The sequence below is a fragment of the Saccostrea cucullata genome, unplaced genomic scaffold (genome assembly GCF_032062105.1).
Source record: "Saccostrea cucullata isolate Sc308-1 unplaced genomic scaffold, CSIRO_AGI_Scuc_v1 ctg6501, whole genome shotgun sequence".
Lineage (NCBI taxonomy): Eukaryota > Metazoa > Mollusca > Bivalvia > Ostreida > Ostreidae > Saccostrea > Saccostrea cuccullata.
This window is the reverse complement of record NW_026937165.1, coordinates 30967-46964: the sequence shown is the minus strand read 5'-3', so window position 1 is coordinate 46964 and position 15998 is coordinate 30967. Positions and strand designations below refer to the sequence as shown.

Sequence of the window (15998 nt, the reverse complement as noted above, 5' to 3'; positions counted from 1 at the left end):
AAAAAGTGAGCAAGCTCACATACCCCACACTCCCTAAAAATCGAAGTGCTGAAATTGGCGGGAAAAATAAAGGAATCCCAATTTCCTCGTAATATGCACATCTAAGCATTGTTTTCTAAATATCTGCAAAGTTTGACGAAATTCTATGCGGCAGTTTATGAGAAGTTGCGCTGACAATCTGTTCATATCATATCTTTGGGTACCACCAAATTTGACCTTTTGGCCTTGACCTTGGAGTTTGACCATCTTTTACACAAAAATTTCAAACTTTTACTTTGGCCATAACTTTTGAATGGTAGGTACTAGGACTTTAATATTTCACATATATATTCTTTGTAGCAAGACCTTTTATTGGATACCACAACTTTGACTTGTTGACCTTGGAGATTTCCGTACTTATGAAAAAACTTTAACCTTGACCATAACTTTTGAATGGTTAGGGCTAGGACTTTCATACTTCATGTATATATAATTCTTGTGAGAAGACCTTTCTTTGAATACCAAGAACTTTGCCCCTTGGACCTTGACCTTGGAGTTTGACCTACTTTTCAAAAACTTTGACCTTGGCCACAACTTTTGAACAGTAGATACCAGGACTTTCATATTTCATATATATATTCTTTGTGCCAAGACCTTTCATTTGATACCAAAAACCTTGACCTTTTGACCTTGACCTTGGAGATTTTTTGTACTTATGAGAAAACTTTAACCTTGACCATAATTTTTGAATGGTAAGGGCTAGGGTTTTCATACTTCACATATGTCATCCTTTTGGGAAGACTTTTCATTGGATACCAAGAACGTTAACCCTTTGTCCTTGACCTTGGAGTTCAGTGAAAATTTCTAAATAGAAGACTTATGATATGGCATTCATATCAGACACAAAATGTCATAACAAATGACATCTCACCTAAAAAGACACCGAAAGCGAGGGACCACAATTCTTTAAATTTGCTTGTTAAATTTAAGTATTTCATTACTGTACTAAAAGGGCTTTAATGGCAGTAATGATTTTTTTTACCTAGAGTACAGATACTTATATTTGTTCACAATATAGTTCAAGTATATCTTTACCGTCTCAATTTAGCACTAAGACAATATTATTCTGATCCTGTTTCCTTTATTTTTCAGAATATTTACTGTGTCATTGGTCAACGTTTACTGTATGAACCATAGCAACCTTCGTGACGTCATTCTGTCCCCTGGTGTACTCAATTTAAAACAAGAATTTTTTCGACGTGGCGCGAACATATAAATAATATCGTAAAACATAAAAGGCTTTCAGTTTGTAGAAATCTTTAAAAGAAACAAAAAACAACTCTGCAATGTCTTACGACAAAAATTGCACAAGGTCTATAGTTTCAACTGAACGCTCGGCTGTTTCCGTAAACCCTGACGAGCTCTCGCGTGACGTCGCAGTCAAAATGTCTCGTGCGACTTGACGTTTGAAGTGGCGGATCAACGTTTCAGGTGTATTTGTGAAGGTACAACTGCGCTCGCCCCAACGGTCACACCGTAAAACATTTTTTTTTCCATAAATCCAACAGGAACTCTCGCATTATGGTTCATATACGGGTAATATGAAGAACCTCGTTTATCAGGACGCAAGTGACTTTGTTATAAAAGATGAGTTTTACTGTACCACTTGTGGAAACTGTGGGAAAATGGTGATAGGACCATCGATTTCCAGTTTTGGAGATCCGCCAACAAGTTTTTATACCTTTTGTTTTATATATGTAGTAAGTGAACAAAGAAAAGATTTGGAAACAAGGAAGTCCCCTGCCCCAGGGTCTGAATTTTTTTAAGGTGGAGTACTAGTGGTCAGATACAACTTCTATGAAAAAAAATAATGGGGCCATCTCTGGTTAGTGTGATAACCCAGATTTAATATTTTATATAAAAAAAGATGATTTCTTTAAGGCAATTTATTGTCAAAATTTATTATTCTCTGGTTTATAATAAAATGTAAACTGATCACTAGACCCCTACCCAGAAAAATTTAGACCCTGGAGCACATGTAAATGATCATCAAATTTATCTTCACAAGATTTAAATGCTTGTGACTAAAAGAAACCCGAATCATGAGTTAAATGGGATTTTTTTTTCATTTCTAACAATTGAATTTTACACCTTAGCCTTTTAATTTTGATTTGAGTGCAGTAAAATTTATTATAACGGGTTAAAATAGAGGTAGCCACTAAATTTTACACTGTATAGAAAGAACGATAACTTGTACATGGATGTTTGTCATTCAATAAATTAAAGCTTTTGATCGGGCTACTTGTATGTTTTAATTTAATGAAGTTTTTATTGTTTTAATTTATAATCAAGAAAGTCGTCACGATTTTATTCTTGATTGTAGATTCATACGCTCTGAATATTTGCAAATTTTTGTCACTGTGTCATTCTTCGGGCCCGTAGAAAGCAATTTCAGTTTTTGTTGCTTTTTTGGGGGTGAGGGGGGGGGGGGGGGGGGGGGGGGGGCACAGCCAAACATTTTCAGGTCGGGGCACTATCAACTAACAAAAATTACTCGACAAGCCAATAAAGTCATCAGAAGTTTTCATTGAGTTTTTAATAAGCATGTAGTAGCTTAGTTTTCTATGGTATTCTATGTATCGGCAAAATTATTGTGTGTGTTGGGGGGGGGGGGGGGGGATGACCACGTATATTTAAATAGTCTTTTTTACTTAAAAGTATTAACTTTCTCAAGAAAATTTGAATTCTTTTCTCACGTTAAAGAGGTGTTCATGCATTAAACTTGCATGCTGGTAAAAGAGATTTTAGATAATTCAATAATTAACGAAAGATCTAAAAATAACCAAACTGTTACAAAAAGAAGAATAGATCAAACTTGCCATAAACAACTTTTGTTCAACATGTGTTTCTACGAAAGCGAATTGACCTCTCTTTCGTATATCAACAAAAAATAAATTTTTCGCGGTATAACGCGAAACTTTCGCGAATAATTACGAAACTCTCGCGAATAAACGCGTAATTTTCGCAAATAAATGCGTAACTTTGGTGTTATGACGCGAAAATTTTTGCTGCTTAACCAACACATTTGCACAAGTTTCAATTTTCATTCAATTTTATGATTTTGTTTATTTGGTATGATTTCCCCTTTCTTAATCTTTTTTCTGTCACATTTTGTGTTTCTCAACGCTGTTCAATTAATTCAGTCTATGCAAGTTTTCCCAAAGTGAAACTTATAGTTTTGAATTAAAGAGAAAGATCACCCTTTGCCACTGTCATTTTTAAACACTCTCCATACAATTTGCAATAATACATGTATTAAGATCTCAGAAAATTCATTGAAATTGACAAAATGAAATAAAGTTATCAATTGTGTCCCAATTCATGTATGCCGTAATGTAACCAGAAGTCTCTGTCGAGTCTGTAGCTCTACTGGTTTGTACTTAACGGTATAATAAAGAAAAGTAGCAGTTGGGACTTAAAACTTTACAAAAGCAATAAATAGAATAATGATCCTTGATTAAGTCTCTTTTTGAGGCAAAATTGCAAGAAGACTACAGCTGTAGGAGTAGCTTTTTATATAATGTTACTGAATTTTCAATTTAAATTACTATGGAAACATAAATCATCAAAAACACAAAACTGTTAATTACGTATCTCAGTGTAGTCTGCTTGCATGCCAAATTATATTATAATCAGACTCAACTGTACTTGGAGTAGAATTTTCAAAGTATTTCACAGATATTACTATGTTTAGTAACCAAGGCAACACCATTAATCAAAAATCAAAAACCAATACATAGAATTATGTATCTTAGTGTAGTCTACTTTTGTGCCAAGTTATATTGAAATCAGACCAAAACTGTAGGAAGAGTAGCATTTTGAAAGATTTTCACAGAAATTTCTATTTTTAGTAACAACGGCAACACCGTTCATTGAAATCAAAAACCGATAAATAGAATTATGTATCTTAGTGTAGTCTACTTGTGTGCCAAGTTATATTGAATTCAGATCAAAACTGTAGGAAGAGTAGCATTTTTAATGTATCTCAAAAAAAATTTATTTTTAGTAACAACGGCAACACCGTTCATTGAAATCAAAAACTGATACACAGAATTATGTATCTTAGTGTAGTCTACTTGTGTGTCATGTTATATTGAAAACAGATCAAAACTGTAGGATGAGTAGCATTTTGAATGATTTTCACAGAAATTTCTTTTTTTTGTAACGACGGCAACACTGTTCGTTGAAATCAAAAACCGATACAGAATTATGTATCTTAGTGTAGTCTACTTGTGTGCCAAGTTATATTGAAAACAGATCAAAACTGTAGGAGGAGTAGCATTTTGAATGATTTTTCACAGAAATTTCTATATTTAGTAACAACGGCAACACCGTTCATCGAAATCAAAAACGGATATACAGAATTATGTATCTTAGTGTAGTCTACTTGTGTGCCAAGTTATATGGAATTCAGACCAAAATTGTAAGAGGAGTAGCATTTTGAATGTATTTCAGAAAAATTTCTATTTTTAGTAACAACGGCAATTAACACCGTTCATTGAAATCAAAAACCGATACACAGAATTATGTATCTTAGTGTAATCTACTTGTGTGCCAAGTTATATTGAATTCAGATCAAAACTGTAGAAGGAGTAGCATTTTTAATGTATTTCAAAAAAATTTCTATTTTTAGTAACAACGGCAACACCGTTCATTGAAATCAAGAACTGATACACGGAATTATGTATTTTAGTGTAGTCTACTTGTGTGCCATGTTATGTTGAATTCAGATCAAAACTGTAGGATGCACAAGACGAAAGACCACCTTTAAGCAATCGCTTAATGGTAGCTTAATGGTGACTTAATGGTGGCTTAAAGAAGTTAAGGATTACGTTTACTCAACGTTATAGATAGCACAAACTGGTCGCCGTAGAACACGATGTTGTAAAATCTGTAATCTCATGATTTATTTTATATAGAAAATATTAAGAAAATAGAGTGTTCATTTTAAATAAAACATAATCATAATAATGGTTAAGAATTTAATGAGTTTTTTAACAATCTGCTATAATGCAGTTTGGTATTTGCGACATGCCGTAAATTTCGCGGCGAGTGTAAACAGTCGTCTGTCAGAAAGAATGACGCGGTGGAAACGACAGGGATTTTCAAAGCAAAATAACAAATACACAAAAAACTCGGATGTCTTAAAATCCCGATGGAAGTGCGTCCGGGACGACCACAATTATTCGCACTCACAGGCCAATCGTTACGAGGAAACAAGTTCCGAGCAAATTCCACAGGAACATGTACCCCACACGTTCAACGATCGTGAAGTTCCCGACACAGCTGGATGCAATGTGTTTGTTCATTCAGATTCTGGGTAAGTTACTTGAATATGGCCATGCCTGTGATCTAATATATCTGAGTTCAAAATGATTATTTAATATTACCTGCAATTACATTTTGGGTGAATATACACACGGCACTATGCATGCATGACGTACAGAAACAGATACGAGCAATACATTCCCAATTTTAATTTCACACACTTATGAAAAGTAACACAAAAAAAATTGTTGAAATCAAACAATCTTACATTTTTCCCCTAGAGAAATGATTCAGAGAGAAAGAGTTCATGAGTTTCTGACAATTAAGTAATGTTGCTGTGATGCATTATATCACAGGGACTTGCTCCTGGCGTGTAAAAAATATTTATTAAAAAAAAAAACCCCGATTTTAATAGATATTTTTTACATGCCAGGAGCAAGTCCCTGTGATTATATCATAAGGCTTGTATCTAATACATGTACTGATGTAGATTACAGTACATGTAAGTCCGACTACAAAAAGGCTTTAGTACCGGCCTAATATGTGTATAAAAAGGTGGGTGTAATATGTAAACTCTGAACCTGCAGCTGAAAACAATGCATTCAAACAAATGCATATATGTATAATTTTTTAAAATTAAATTCCAATTTTTTAAAATTGATTTGAATTGGTTATGAGTTTTAAATTCTGTGCAAATTCTTAATGATATTTATTATACTAGGCCTAGTATTGAACTAGTGAAATGAAATCTTGTAGATATTGAATTTTGTAATTCATTAAGCCTAATATAAACAGATTAAAAATAATTTTAGTTGCAATATGCACAGTATACTATAATCTTATTTACATGCTTTACTTTCATTTAATAATTTTTAAATGAAAATGTACTAAAATTGCACAGCCATCAAAATGATAGACATAACTCTGTGTCTTACAAAAACAGATTTTTTTTACAAATAATATATTTAAGTTATGTTAATTTTTATGTTAGATATGATTCATCATGGAGAGAAGGAAGGAGGGTGGTGGAGCTTGGGGTTCTGGCCGACGGACTGTCTGGGTGTAAACAGTGTGGATTGCCACTTCAGTTGTCTCACACCCAAGGAATACGTGATTGTGGCTTAGGAAGCTTTCTTCAGGTTCGCTGTAGAAATTTATGGTGTGGACATGTTAATGTGATTCCAACTGGAAAACGCCATGGTCGCATATGGGATGCAAATACTAAATTAGCTACAGGTATGAATATTGCATGCAATTTAAAAGTATGTTTCCAAATTGAATAAATTGATTTTCATTAACATGTATCAATTTTTTTTTTTATAATTCAATAGGAATGATCCATACTGGCATTGGCCCAGCTCAAGTAAATGACCTGTTAACATCTTTAAACATCCCTGCTTTGAGTACAAAGACCATCCAGAATAGACAAACAGAGACAGGGCTGGCCATTGAAAAAGTTGCCGAAGACACCATCCATCAGGTCTTACAAGATGAAATTCAAGCAACAGTTGAGTGAGTACATTGTATAATGTATTACATGTATACACCTATAAAAAGTGATGGTATATCAATACGTGACACAATATCACTTAGTATTTCCTCACAAAACTAATTTTTGCATTTTATCATAATCAGTATTTCAAAATAATTTGTATTAATAATAGAGTAATAATAATAGGAGTTATAAAAATAGGAGTAATATAGTAATATCAATAAAATAATTAAAATAAAACAAAAACAAAAAAAGACATTCATTTATTTTTCAGAACTGAAGGAACTGAAGAATTAACAGTGAGTGTTGATGCTGGATGGCAGAAGAGGGGTAGTGGTCACTCATTCGATAGCTTATCGGGTAAGTAACACTAGCTGTCAGAGTGTAATTTCTGCAATTCACATGATATGAGAGGTCAAAGTAATAATTTTACCTATACTCTTTTTCATTTTAATTGAAGGACACTGCTCAATGATTGGTGAGCACACTGGCAAAATAATTGGCTATGAAGTTCGTAGCAAGACTTGCAGGGTCTGTGAAAGTGCCAAACGAAGTGGGAAAGAAGCCAAGGAGCATGACTGCTGACAGAATTGGCAAGGTATCAGATAATTCAATTGAAATGAGTTGTTTAAATTTGAAGTAAAGAATAGCTTTTAATTGTCATCTTTTGATTTGTATGTATGTCTACATATTGCTGCTATCAGTTTCTTCTTGTATGTATTTCTCTTTACTTATATGTCCTGATGGGCCCCAAAATGGTATTAATAAATCTTATCTTTATATCTATGTATGTGGGGTTTTTTTTATAACAGACTGAATGAACACTTACTGAACTGCTAAAATAGCAATTTTTGAAACTGAGAAATGCACATGTACATATTTTAATTTGATTTTCAAATGTCTAAAATTGGTCTTATATAAAAAGTTTTTAATTTTGTTAAATTTTAAAAATCAGTTTTTAAATTTGTTTTTGATTTTTTAGGAAGTTCTAAATCTATGGAACCAAGCATGGTCATTAGTATGGTGGAGAAAAAACTGGACAAAGGAGTGAAGGTGTCCACTGTTATAGCTGATGATGACACCACCACCATTTCTCGCCTGAAAAAGAGTGTGAATCCAGATATTAAGAAAAAGTGTGACAACTTTGCAGAAAAAGCACAAGTCACTGTCTTCAAAGGTTATCCGCTACCTTCAAAAATGCTTTAATTATTTACTAGCACAAAACCAGGGAAACCCAAGAGGAATAGAAAAATCACTTGATGCCCTCTGTAACCACCCCTTTGGAAACCATGAGTCATGCAGCGATTCCTGGTGTCAGCATGTCAACAATCCAAAGCAAAGGTAGAATTATTATAAATATGACTAATTTGTCAGACATACTGTATGTGTACTAAAAAAAGCAGGCTTCATATTTAAGAAGGTTTGGCGCAGACAATGATGCACTAATTCAGGAATATATATACTGCTAAGAAATCATTGAAATATACAAAACACTGCACGGACATAAGTAGTGCGAATTCATGAATATAACTCCATACCCAGTGACTGCACTATATACTTTGAATACATCAAATTAAGTACATGCACAATAACTAGTACGTAATTCACAATCAATTTGAATTAGTTAATATATTTATAAACATTTATCTTATTTTGTTCAAGCTTTATTTTTTACACTTCTTAATCCTGATTTAATTGATTCAATTTATGTTCAAAATAAATTGAAGGTACACTTCCTTGCCTTATGGAAAGCCATTAAAAGACTCGGCCCTTCAAGATTCTCTACATTCGTTATGCAACCAATGGAAGCAGAACAGCTGTAAGATTTCCAGTCTGGGAAGCACCCAACCAAATGAGTCCTTCAATAGGACTGTGTCACTGAAAGCTCCGAAAAACCGCTACTTTAGCGGCTCAGCTAGCTTAAACTTCAGAGTAGCAGCATCTGTGGCAGAAAAAAACTCCGGAGCATCTTATCTTGTTGCTGTGAGTATATTATATATACTGGTTGTTTGTAAATTCATATTTAAAAAATGTTAAAAAAAAAAAATGATAATAATCATAAATTTTTCAAATCATAATATAATAAATGTGTACAAGCAATTTTTGTAATTAACATTTCCTCTTATAAATGTTTAATGTTGTTTCTGTTGAAATAGGTAAACAAAAAGATAGGGTTATCTCCAGGAAGGTTTACGAGAAAGTTGTGCTACCTCAGGGAATCCCAGACCAGGAAGAGAAAGGCGATCGCCAAAACTAAGGAGGCTAAGAGAAGAAGACGTGAGCTGAAAGCCAGGAGGTAATGTAAAATAACCTAGTCACATGAATGATTGTGGTAATCAGTTTGGTTTATTGCAATACATGAATTTATATTAGACTAAGCATTTATTCTCAATTCTTCAAGATCCTTGAGTACAACTAGAAAAGAAATTCATGAAGGATCCACATATGAATCTGGAATAGGGTTAGGTCCTCAGCAAGATAACATCATTACAGAAATTCCAGTCCCATTCCCAAGGCCACAGATGGAAACAGTTGATGTTGAAAATCATACACTTATCTTATTTGATTTAGAAACTACAGGATTAGGTAATGATCTAATAGTTTTTATCTGATATTTAGGCATGCCGTATATGGTGAAATTTATTCTGTATAATTAAATAGCAGTAAATATACTCCACTAAAGTACTATTAATGTCTGTTGGCCAGGAGAGAATATATTTACTTGTTCAAACATAAACTGGTACGCTAAACAGTAATATTTTCTTTTAGCTCGCACTTCTCATATTGTTCAGTTGGCAGCGGTACAGAAAGAGGATAGATTTTCTTCATACGTTGTCCCTAAGAGGCCCATAACGCCAACAGCTTCCGAAATAACAGGACTCACTGTTAGGAATGGGAAACTCTACCATAACAACAAAGAAGTGGGAGGCATTTCTCTGGTGGCTGCAATGGATTCTTTCTTGAAATTTCTTGAAAAGTACAACAACATCACAACATCATTTTAGTAGGTCACAACATTAAGGTTTTTGATTGTCCAGTGCTTTTTCGAGCTCTTGAATCATGTTCAATGTTACCAAGATTTTCAAGAAAAGTGAAGGGGTTTATTGATACAAAGCTTTTGTTTCGAATATCTCATCCAAACCTGAGCTCTTATAGCCAGCAAAATCTTGTAGAAAGTCTACTTGCATGTTCATATGAAGCACATAATGCCCTTGAAGATATTTTAGTGTTGCAAAAGTTGCTAGAATTAGTGAATTTATCAGATGAAAAGCATAAAGGTGCTACATTTTCACTTGATTATGCAATGAATGTACTGTCTTACCAAAAGGAAGTTGACAAAAATTTTCCTTCCTAACAAATTCTTGTTCAGAAAAAGGTGTTGAGTGTGTGTATGGCTAAAAGAATAGCTGGAAGTGGGTTAGATTTTGATAGTTTGAGACTAGCTTACTCTAGAGATCAGAATGGTATCCATGCATTGTTTACTGAAGTCTGTAGCAACAGTTCTGTGAGCATGGTGAGGGTGACAAAGTCAAACAAAATTATTGAGGCTGTGAACTCTTTTTTTCTGTCATTAAATGAAAGTTAAATATATTATAATGTGCATTGTATTATTTAAATGAAAGAAATTCAATGGTATTAATTTATTTTCATCAGCTTTTTTTAAAATACAAATTTAGCAAGTTTATAATCTTCCAGGTTTTTTTTTATACCAAAAAAAAAAGATTCTTGAAGGCGAATATTTAATATATGTTTTGAAGAAAATTAAGATATGTGTTATTGTATGCAACAATGTTAAAAAGTACAGCTTGTTCTCATCAGTATGTATTTTTGATGTATGCTATTAAATAACAGATTACCAAATGCATATTCATCTTACAATTATATTTTATACATCATGTACATGTATTTTATACCGACATGTACATGTACAATGTAGTTCGTGATTGAGACTTGCCTAACGTTGTATGATAACCTGGCAAAGAGGTAATAGATTGATTATGTAATTGTGCAAAGCGAATTATTTAAGTTTAATTAATTTTCCTGCCTCAAATTAAGGTATAGACTGTTATAACGATTAAATATTTGTTGTAAGATATTTTACACTTTTAAAATCCATAATCTTGTAAGATGTGATAAGGTTATTATTATTATAACGTTAAAATTTTTTATTCCATGCATTTTCTTATGTTATCAAAATTAGGTCAAAAAAAAGAAGCCATTGAGATATATGCATGTAAAGATCAATTAAATCATATTTTTGTGTATATATATTTTTTTAAATATAACATTATAACAGATGTCGTACAATATATCTCTGAAAAACATGTACAGTATAAATATTTCATTACATTTTCAATATTCATCAAAAAATGTGTATCAAAATGTAGTTGTACAAAATATTGCATTTATTGATCTAAGTATGACAGAGGAAATTCTGATTAAAATTTTTGGATTTAATGAAAACCAAAGCTTTTTTTTGTTATATTTACAAAACTATATTTTTCTGATATAGTGATGCATTTGAAAATCTTATTTGGTTAAAAAATTATAAATATTTTTTAAAATATTTTATTTAACTACAAAATATAGTGGATTGGCACTGTGAAAAAAAAATGAAAATTTTTCAAGTCAAAATTTCTGAAAAATTTGACCATTGACCCCATATTCATTTTTTACCAATATAATAAAGAGAATTTAAGTCTTCAATAAGTATGATTTATTTATTGTTCCTATCAGTGGGATTTTTTTAATTTATTGATGAAAAACTGGTTGAATTTTGAAAATGACAGAGGAAATTCGGACTTCAATAATTTTTAATTTGTTGGCCCAAATCTGAAAATTATTTGGTAATTAGCAACCCTTACTATTATATAATACATTTTATATACTAAAAGATTTCTTATACTTTTCATATTTTGCTTGAAAAGGAAAAAATGGCCATAGTGTTGATTTTGGGGGAATTTTCCGGGAAATCTTGGGTGGCCAATAGCAAAAAAAGTAGGTCATTGACCCAGATATTTCAAAGTGAAAAATGACACTACTGATTGGGGTCTATAACATACTTTTTATGGTTTGTCGTTCCTATCAGTGGAATTTTTTTTTATTTCTGAGTAAAGGTATACCTTAATTCCTTTAAGCCACCATTAAGCTGCAACTTACAGGTGCTTAATGTCCAAACTTCATTAAGCTACCATTAAGCCACCATTAAGCTGAGCTTAATGGTGACTTAATGGTCAAACCTCATTAAACTTTTATGCATCTTATATAGAATCTTTGAACTAACTTTTAGTTATTTTAATATCATTTACGCAAAATCTATTCCAACTCATAATTGTGTCTCGATCATAATTTCTACGAGTTTTTTGTCAACATGCATAAACTTGATCACTGGGAACAAAGTTAGCTAATAGCCACAGGGGCTTGCTCGAGGTGTCTAATTTTTTTAAAAAATCATTTACAGTGATAATAAAACAAGACATCCTGTATCAGAACCGTATATTATTTTTTTTAAAATAAATCATTATTACATACGTTGTTTTTATTTTTAGTGCATATGATTTTTAAAAATAAATAATTATTACACACCGTGAGCAAGTCCTTGTGAAATATCTTAAATTTACAATACCAAAAAATCAATTTGTTCTTAAAATTATCTATATTCATGAACACAAAATATATATTACTTTTTAAAAACAAAATGGTATTTTTATTTCAGGTGTTAAAAGAAACATTCCGCAACAGAATTCACAGGAATATAACTATATAATCTCATGAAAAAAAATCTCTGTCCTTTTTTTTTTGGGGGGGGGGGGGCTACTGGTATACAAATGTTTAGTTATCAAAGATTGACTTTTACCATGAAAAACTTTTTAAAGGTCAACTGAAAAGGTTCTTAAAGCCTGTTTTAACTTATTATTTGGGGAGTTGATACCTAAATAAGAATTGTACCATGATTATTATTTTTTTACCCCGGTGATACACAGGTAAAATTTCTCATATACGAAACTCAGGTAGAACGATCCGATATGAGTTATCTGCCCTTCAGTGGAACATGCTGTACGAATCTACCGAAAGTGACACGGATGAAAGCGTACCAGAAATCGACTTAACTATTAAAATGACTGTGCAGCCGTATCAATACGAGCCAGTTAAAAGACAAGAGACAGCAAGACAGCCACTGGACGATGAAAGTGACTCGGGGCAGTCGGTACAAGGCAGCGTCCACAGCGACGATGAAGACCTACCTTCAGACATGCACTGGTACAAAGTCATACATGTATCTTAACGTAGTATTAACTAAAAGTTTATGAAATGATTAACAGAAAAAGTCTAAGAATCTTTAGAAATAGATTTAAGTATGCTGACTTTAGGATTAAGAGTTCATCATGTAACGTACATGTACATATCAACATATATTGCCCTGTATTGGTATACACATGTATACAATGAAAAGGAAAGAAAAGAAGAGCTGTTGAAGATTACTTTAATAGTACTCTGTTATAGTCCTATATCTCTAGTACCCCTGAACAGCGATTAAGGACGAGATTAAATAAGAATAATACTTTAGAGTTTAAAAAGCCATTGGAGATATATATGCAGGCGCGGATCCAGAAATTTTTTCAAGGGGGGGGGGGGGTTCACCTCAGTCAAAAAAAATTCCTATCCCTGAAATTTATTGACAAGCAAAAAAAAACCATAAAGTAAAACTCGCCCAAACGTCAAAAACCTATTTCGTGGGGGGGGGGGGGGGGGGGGGGGGGGGGGGTGGGGGGGGTTGACTTCTATTGCCTCAAATCTTTAACTTTTCATACCCATTTTACACATATTCGTGCTTACCGGGGGGGGGGGGGTCTGCGTTTTCCAAGGGGGGTCCATTGTAACTTTTTTCTTTTTTTAGTATATACATTTCTTAACCTGGTTAATTCCGGGGGGGGGGGGGTCCTGACCCCCCGACCCCCCTTCTAGATCTGTGCATGTTATGTGATTTAATTTTTGTATAAACAATTAAGATTAAACAAAATATAACCAAAGTGAATGGATTTAACCAAAATAATTTAAACATAATGAAAGGTAAACTTAATTTACACACTTGTAGTGAGGGAATCATTTTTAATTTTTGGGTGCAGGTGTTCCTGGAAAAACTGCATTTCTATGCCAACTGCAAGAGAATGCAAATGTTGCCATTTTTATGCTGACATTGAGTCAAGGATTGAAGAGGGAGGAGGGACCTGCATCACTGAACATGAGGGGTTTGCAAACTGTCTCAACAGATGGGTTTTAGAGACATCCTTCTATGAATATCTACAAGAAAATGGACCACTGGAAGAAAATGAATTTGTACACAAGTAGGTTTTTTTTGTAAAATTTTAAGGTAATCTTGGCAATACAAATAAAGAAGTAGTATTTTATTCTATCCATACAGATGATTCTGACTGAAAGAAATACCTGGTATTAATTTAAAGGAATAAATTTAATATCTCCCCAAGTTATACAGTATAACCTGGATTGGGACAGTTTACGCTATATATTGTTTGTGTAAAAATGTGTAGTGTTCCAACCCAGGTTATACAGTATAACTTGAGTAGCTAATAAGCTCATTCAATTTACTACTATCAAATATAGGAAAGTAGACAATTTCACCTCAAATATGACATTAAATTGTACAAAATTTAAATATAAAGTCAAGCGGATTGATATGTTTTTGACGAAAGTCATTGTGACGCATGCAACCCAGGGTATACAGTTTCAACTTCAATGTAATTTTCTAGCCAATCAAAAGTGTGTTACATTCAGTATTTAATTATTTAATACAATACTGTCTAAACTAATAATCAGAAGCACTAAAAAAAGATGTATACTTTATAATTCTAAAAATTATTTGAATAGCCATTTCCTTACTAATCATAATTTTATGTCAAAGGATTTTGAAAAATGTATATTCTGAAAAAGAGAAGAACAGTGTCATTCGTGATTTATGATTAAATTCTTTAAAAACAATTTTAGCATTTGAGTTTTGAATAAAAGGAGAAAATACTTACCTGGCCTTCATTGCACCATAAAAGAAATGCAGAGCTTTAGGTGCAAAATGACACACAACATTGTGGTATGCTTCCAGGGCTGAAGTTTGCTCTGCAGGGGAGAGTTTCTTGATGTCTTGTACCAGAAGTCTGCCATTAACAACCTTTTCCATCTCCTGGAAAGCTAGACTACCTGAAATAAGGATACAATTTTGTAGTTTAGATCAATAATGCTTCATACTAATGTACTAACTTATAATGTATATCTGCAAACTAGGGACAGAGAAATGTTTTTGTTTATTTTTCAAACCCATGCTTACAAAGTTACCTTTCTTAATCCAATCTCTGTCCTCCAGGTCACCATGTAAGCACTTGGGGAATCGCTTTCCATGACCCTCGTGAACATTAGTGATATGGTTGAGGATAGACAGCCATTTCTCAGAAACCAAGTCACCATCTCCTTCGCTAGATTCCGCGCACCAGTATAGGTGGTTTGAAACTGACCGTGACCAATCACCCACTTGCTTGTACTTCTTTTTCTTCCCAATAGCCTCCAACTTTTTAAACACCCCTACAAAACACAAATCAATTATTAAATGATAAGTATGTAGCTATTCAGTTAAATAACTTCAAAGAATACCCAATGCATTTTAGATTGTATAAAACAATAGTGTATCATGTAAACTGAGTTTACCTTTGGCCATATGCCACACATCAAACCAATGGTTGATATCACTTCTTTCTTTTTTCATGTAAGCTTTAATCTGGGAATGTCTGTCAGTAACGAGGTCACTAAAAACTACACCCTCCTCTTCCACTCTCTTAAGGCACCTTGTCAAACCCTCCATTTCCATCCAATACGAACTTTTGACTTCATTGCTCTATAAAAGTTAAGCATATATTGTTTTGAGAACTCGAACCATGTTAACACATTTTAAACATAACATATTCAGTGCTGAATGTTGAAGTAATATATGCATGCAAGTGCAGTAAAGTAAAATATGGCAAACAGAGGTTCTGCATTCTTTTTACCTGAACTAGTTGAACATCAAGTGTCTGTCTCAGCTCCAGGTCCATCAAACTACATGATCCATATTTAGCCGTGTGTCCTGGTGAACAGCATCTAGCATCTCCCCCGACAACTACAGCTACATTCTGTTGTCTAATAACATCAAATATTG

The 15998-nt window shown here is 33.1% G+C and overlaps 2 protein-coding genes and 2 pseudogenes across 3 annotated transcripts; 3 read left to right on the top strand and 1 right to left on the bottom strand.

Moving 5' to 3' along the window:
- Positions 1-5752: 5752 nt before the first annotated feature.
- Positions 5753-9099, top strand: LOC134247466 (uncharacterized; annotated as a pseudogene).
- Positions 9100-9564: 465 nt separating this feature from the next.
- On the top strand, positions 9565-10415 carry LOC134247463 (uncharacterized; annotated as a pseudogene).
- Positions 10416-12851: 2436 nt separating this feature from the next.
- Positions 12852-14149, top strand: LOC134247462 (uncharacterized). The gene is made up of 2 exons (XM_062729821.1): positions 12852-13060; positions 13927-14149. Exons 1-2 carry the CDS (start codon positions 12852-12854, stop codon positions 14147-14149), a joined length of 432 nt encoding a protein of 143 aa, XP_062585805.1.
- Positions 14150-14834: 685 nt separating this feature from the next.
- On the bottom strand, positions 14835-15977 carry LOC134247465 (uncharacterized). 2 transcript variants are annotated; one of them, XM_062729823.1, is made up of 4 exons: positions 15850-15977; positions 15512-15698; positions 15146-15388; positions 14835-15010 (listed from the first exon to the last, which is right to left on the bottom strand). In XM_062729823.1, the coding sequence occupies exons 1-4, from the start codon at positions 15892-15894 to the stop codon at positions 14835-14837; spliced, it is 651 nt and encodes a 216-aa protein (XP_062585807.1). In that variant the 5' UTR covers positions 15895-15977. The 2 variants fall into 2 exon arrangements, with proteins under 2 accessions (XP_062585807.1, XP_062585808.1); XM_062729824.1 differs by having other exon boundaries at positions 14920-15006.
- Between the last annotated feature and the right edge of the window lie 21 nt (positions 15978-15998).

Coding starts and splice junctions, on each gene's coding strand:
- LOC134247462 (XM_062729821.1), top strand. CDS start 12,852: ATGCTGTACGAATCTACCGAAAGTGACACGGATGAAAGCGTACCAGAA. Junction 13,061..13,926: donor CTACCTTCAGACATGCACTG/GTACAAAGTCAT, acceptor TTTTGGGTGCAG/GTGTTCCTGGAAAAACTGCA.
- LOC134247465 (XM_062729823.1), bottom strand. CDS start 15,894: ATGGACCTGGAGCTGAGACAGACACTTGATGTTCAACTAGTTCAG. Junction 15,389..15,511: donor TGTGTGGCATATGGCCAAAG/GTAAACTCAGTT, acceptor TGTGTTTTGTAG/GGGTGTTTAAAAAGTTGGAG. Junction 15,011..15,145: donor CAGAGATTGGATTAAGAAAG/GTAACTTTGTAA, acceptor TCCTTATTTCAG/GTAGTCTAGCTTTCCAGGAG.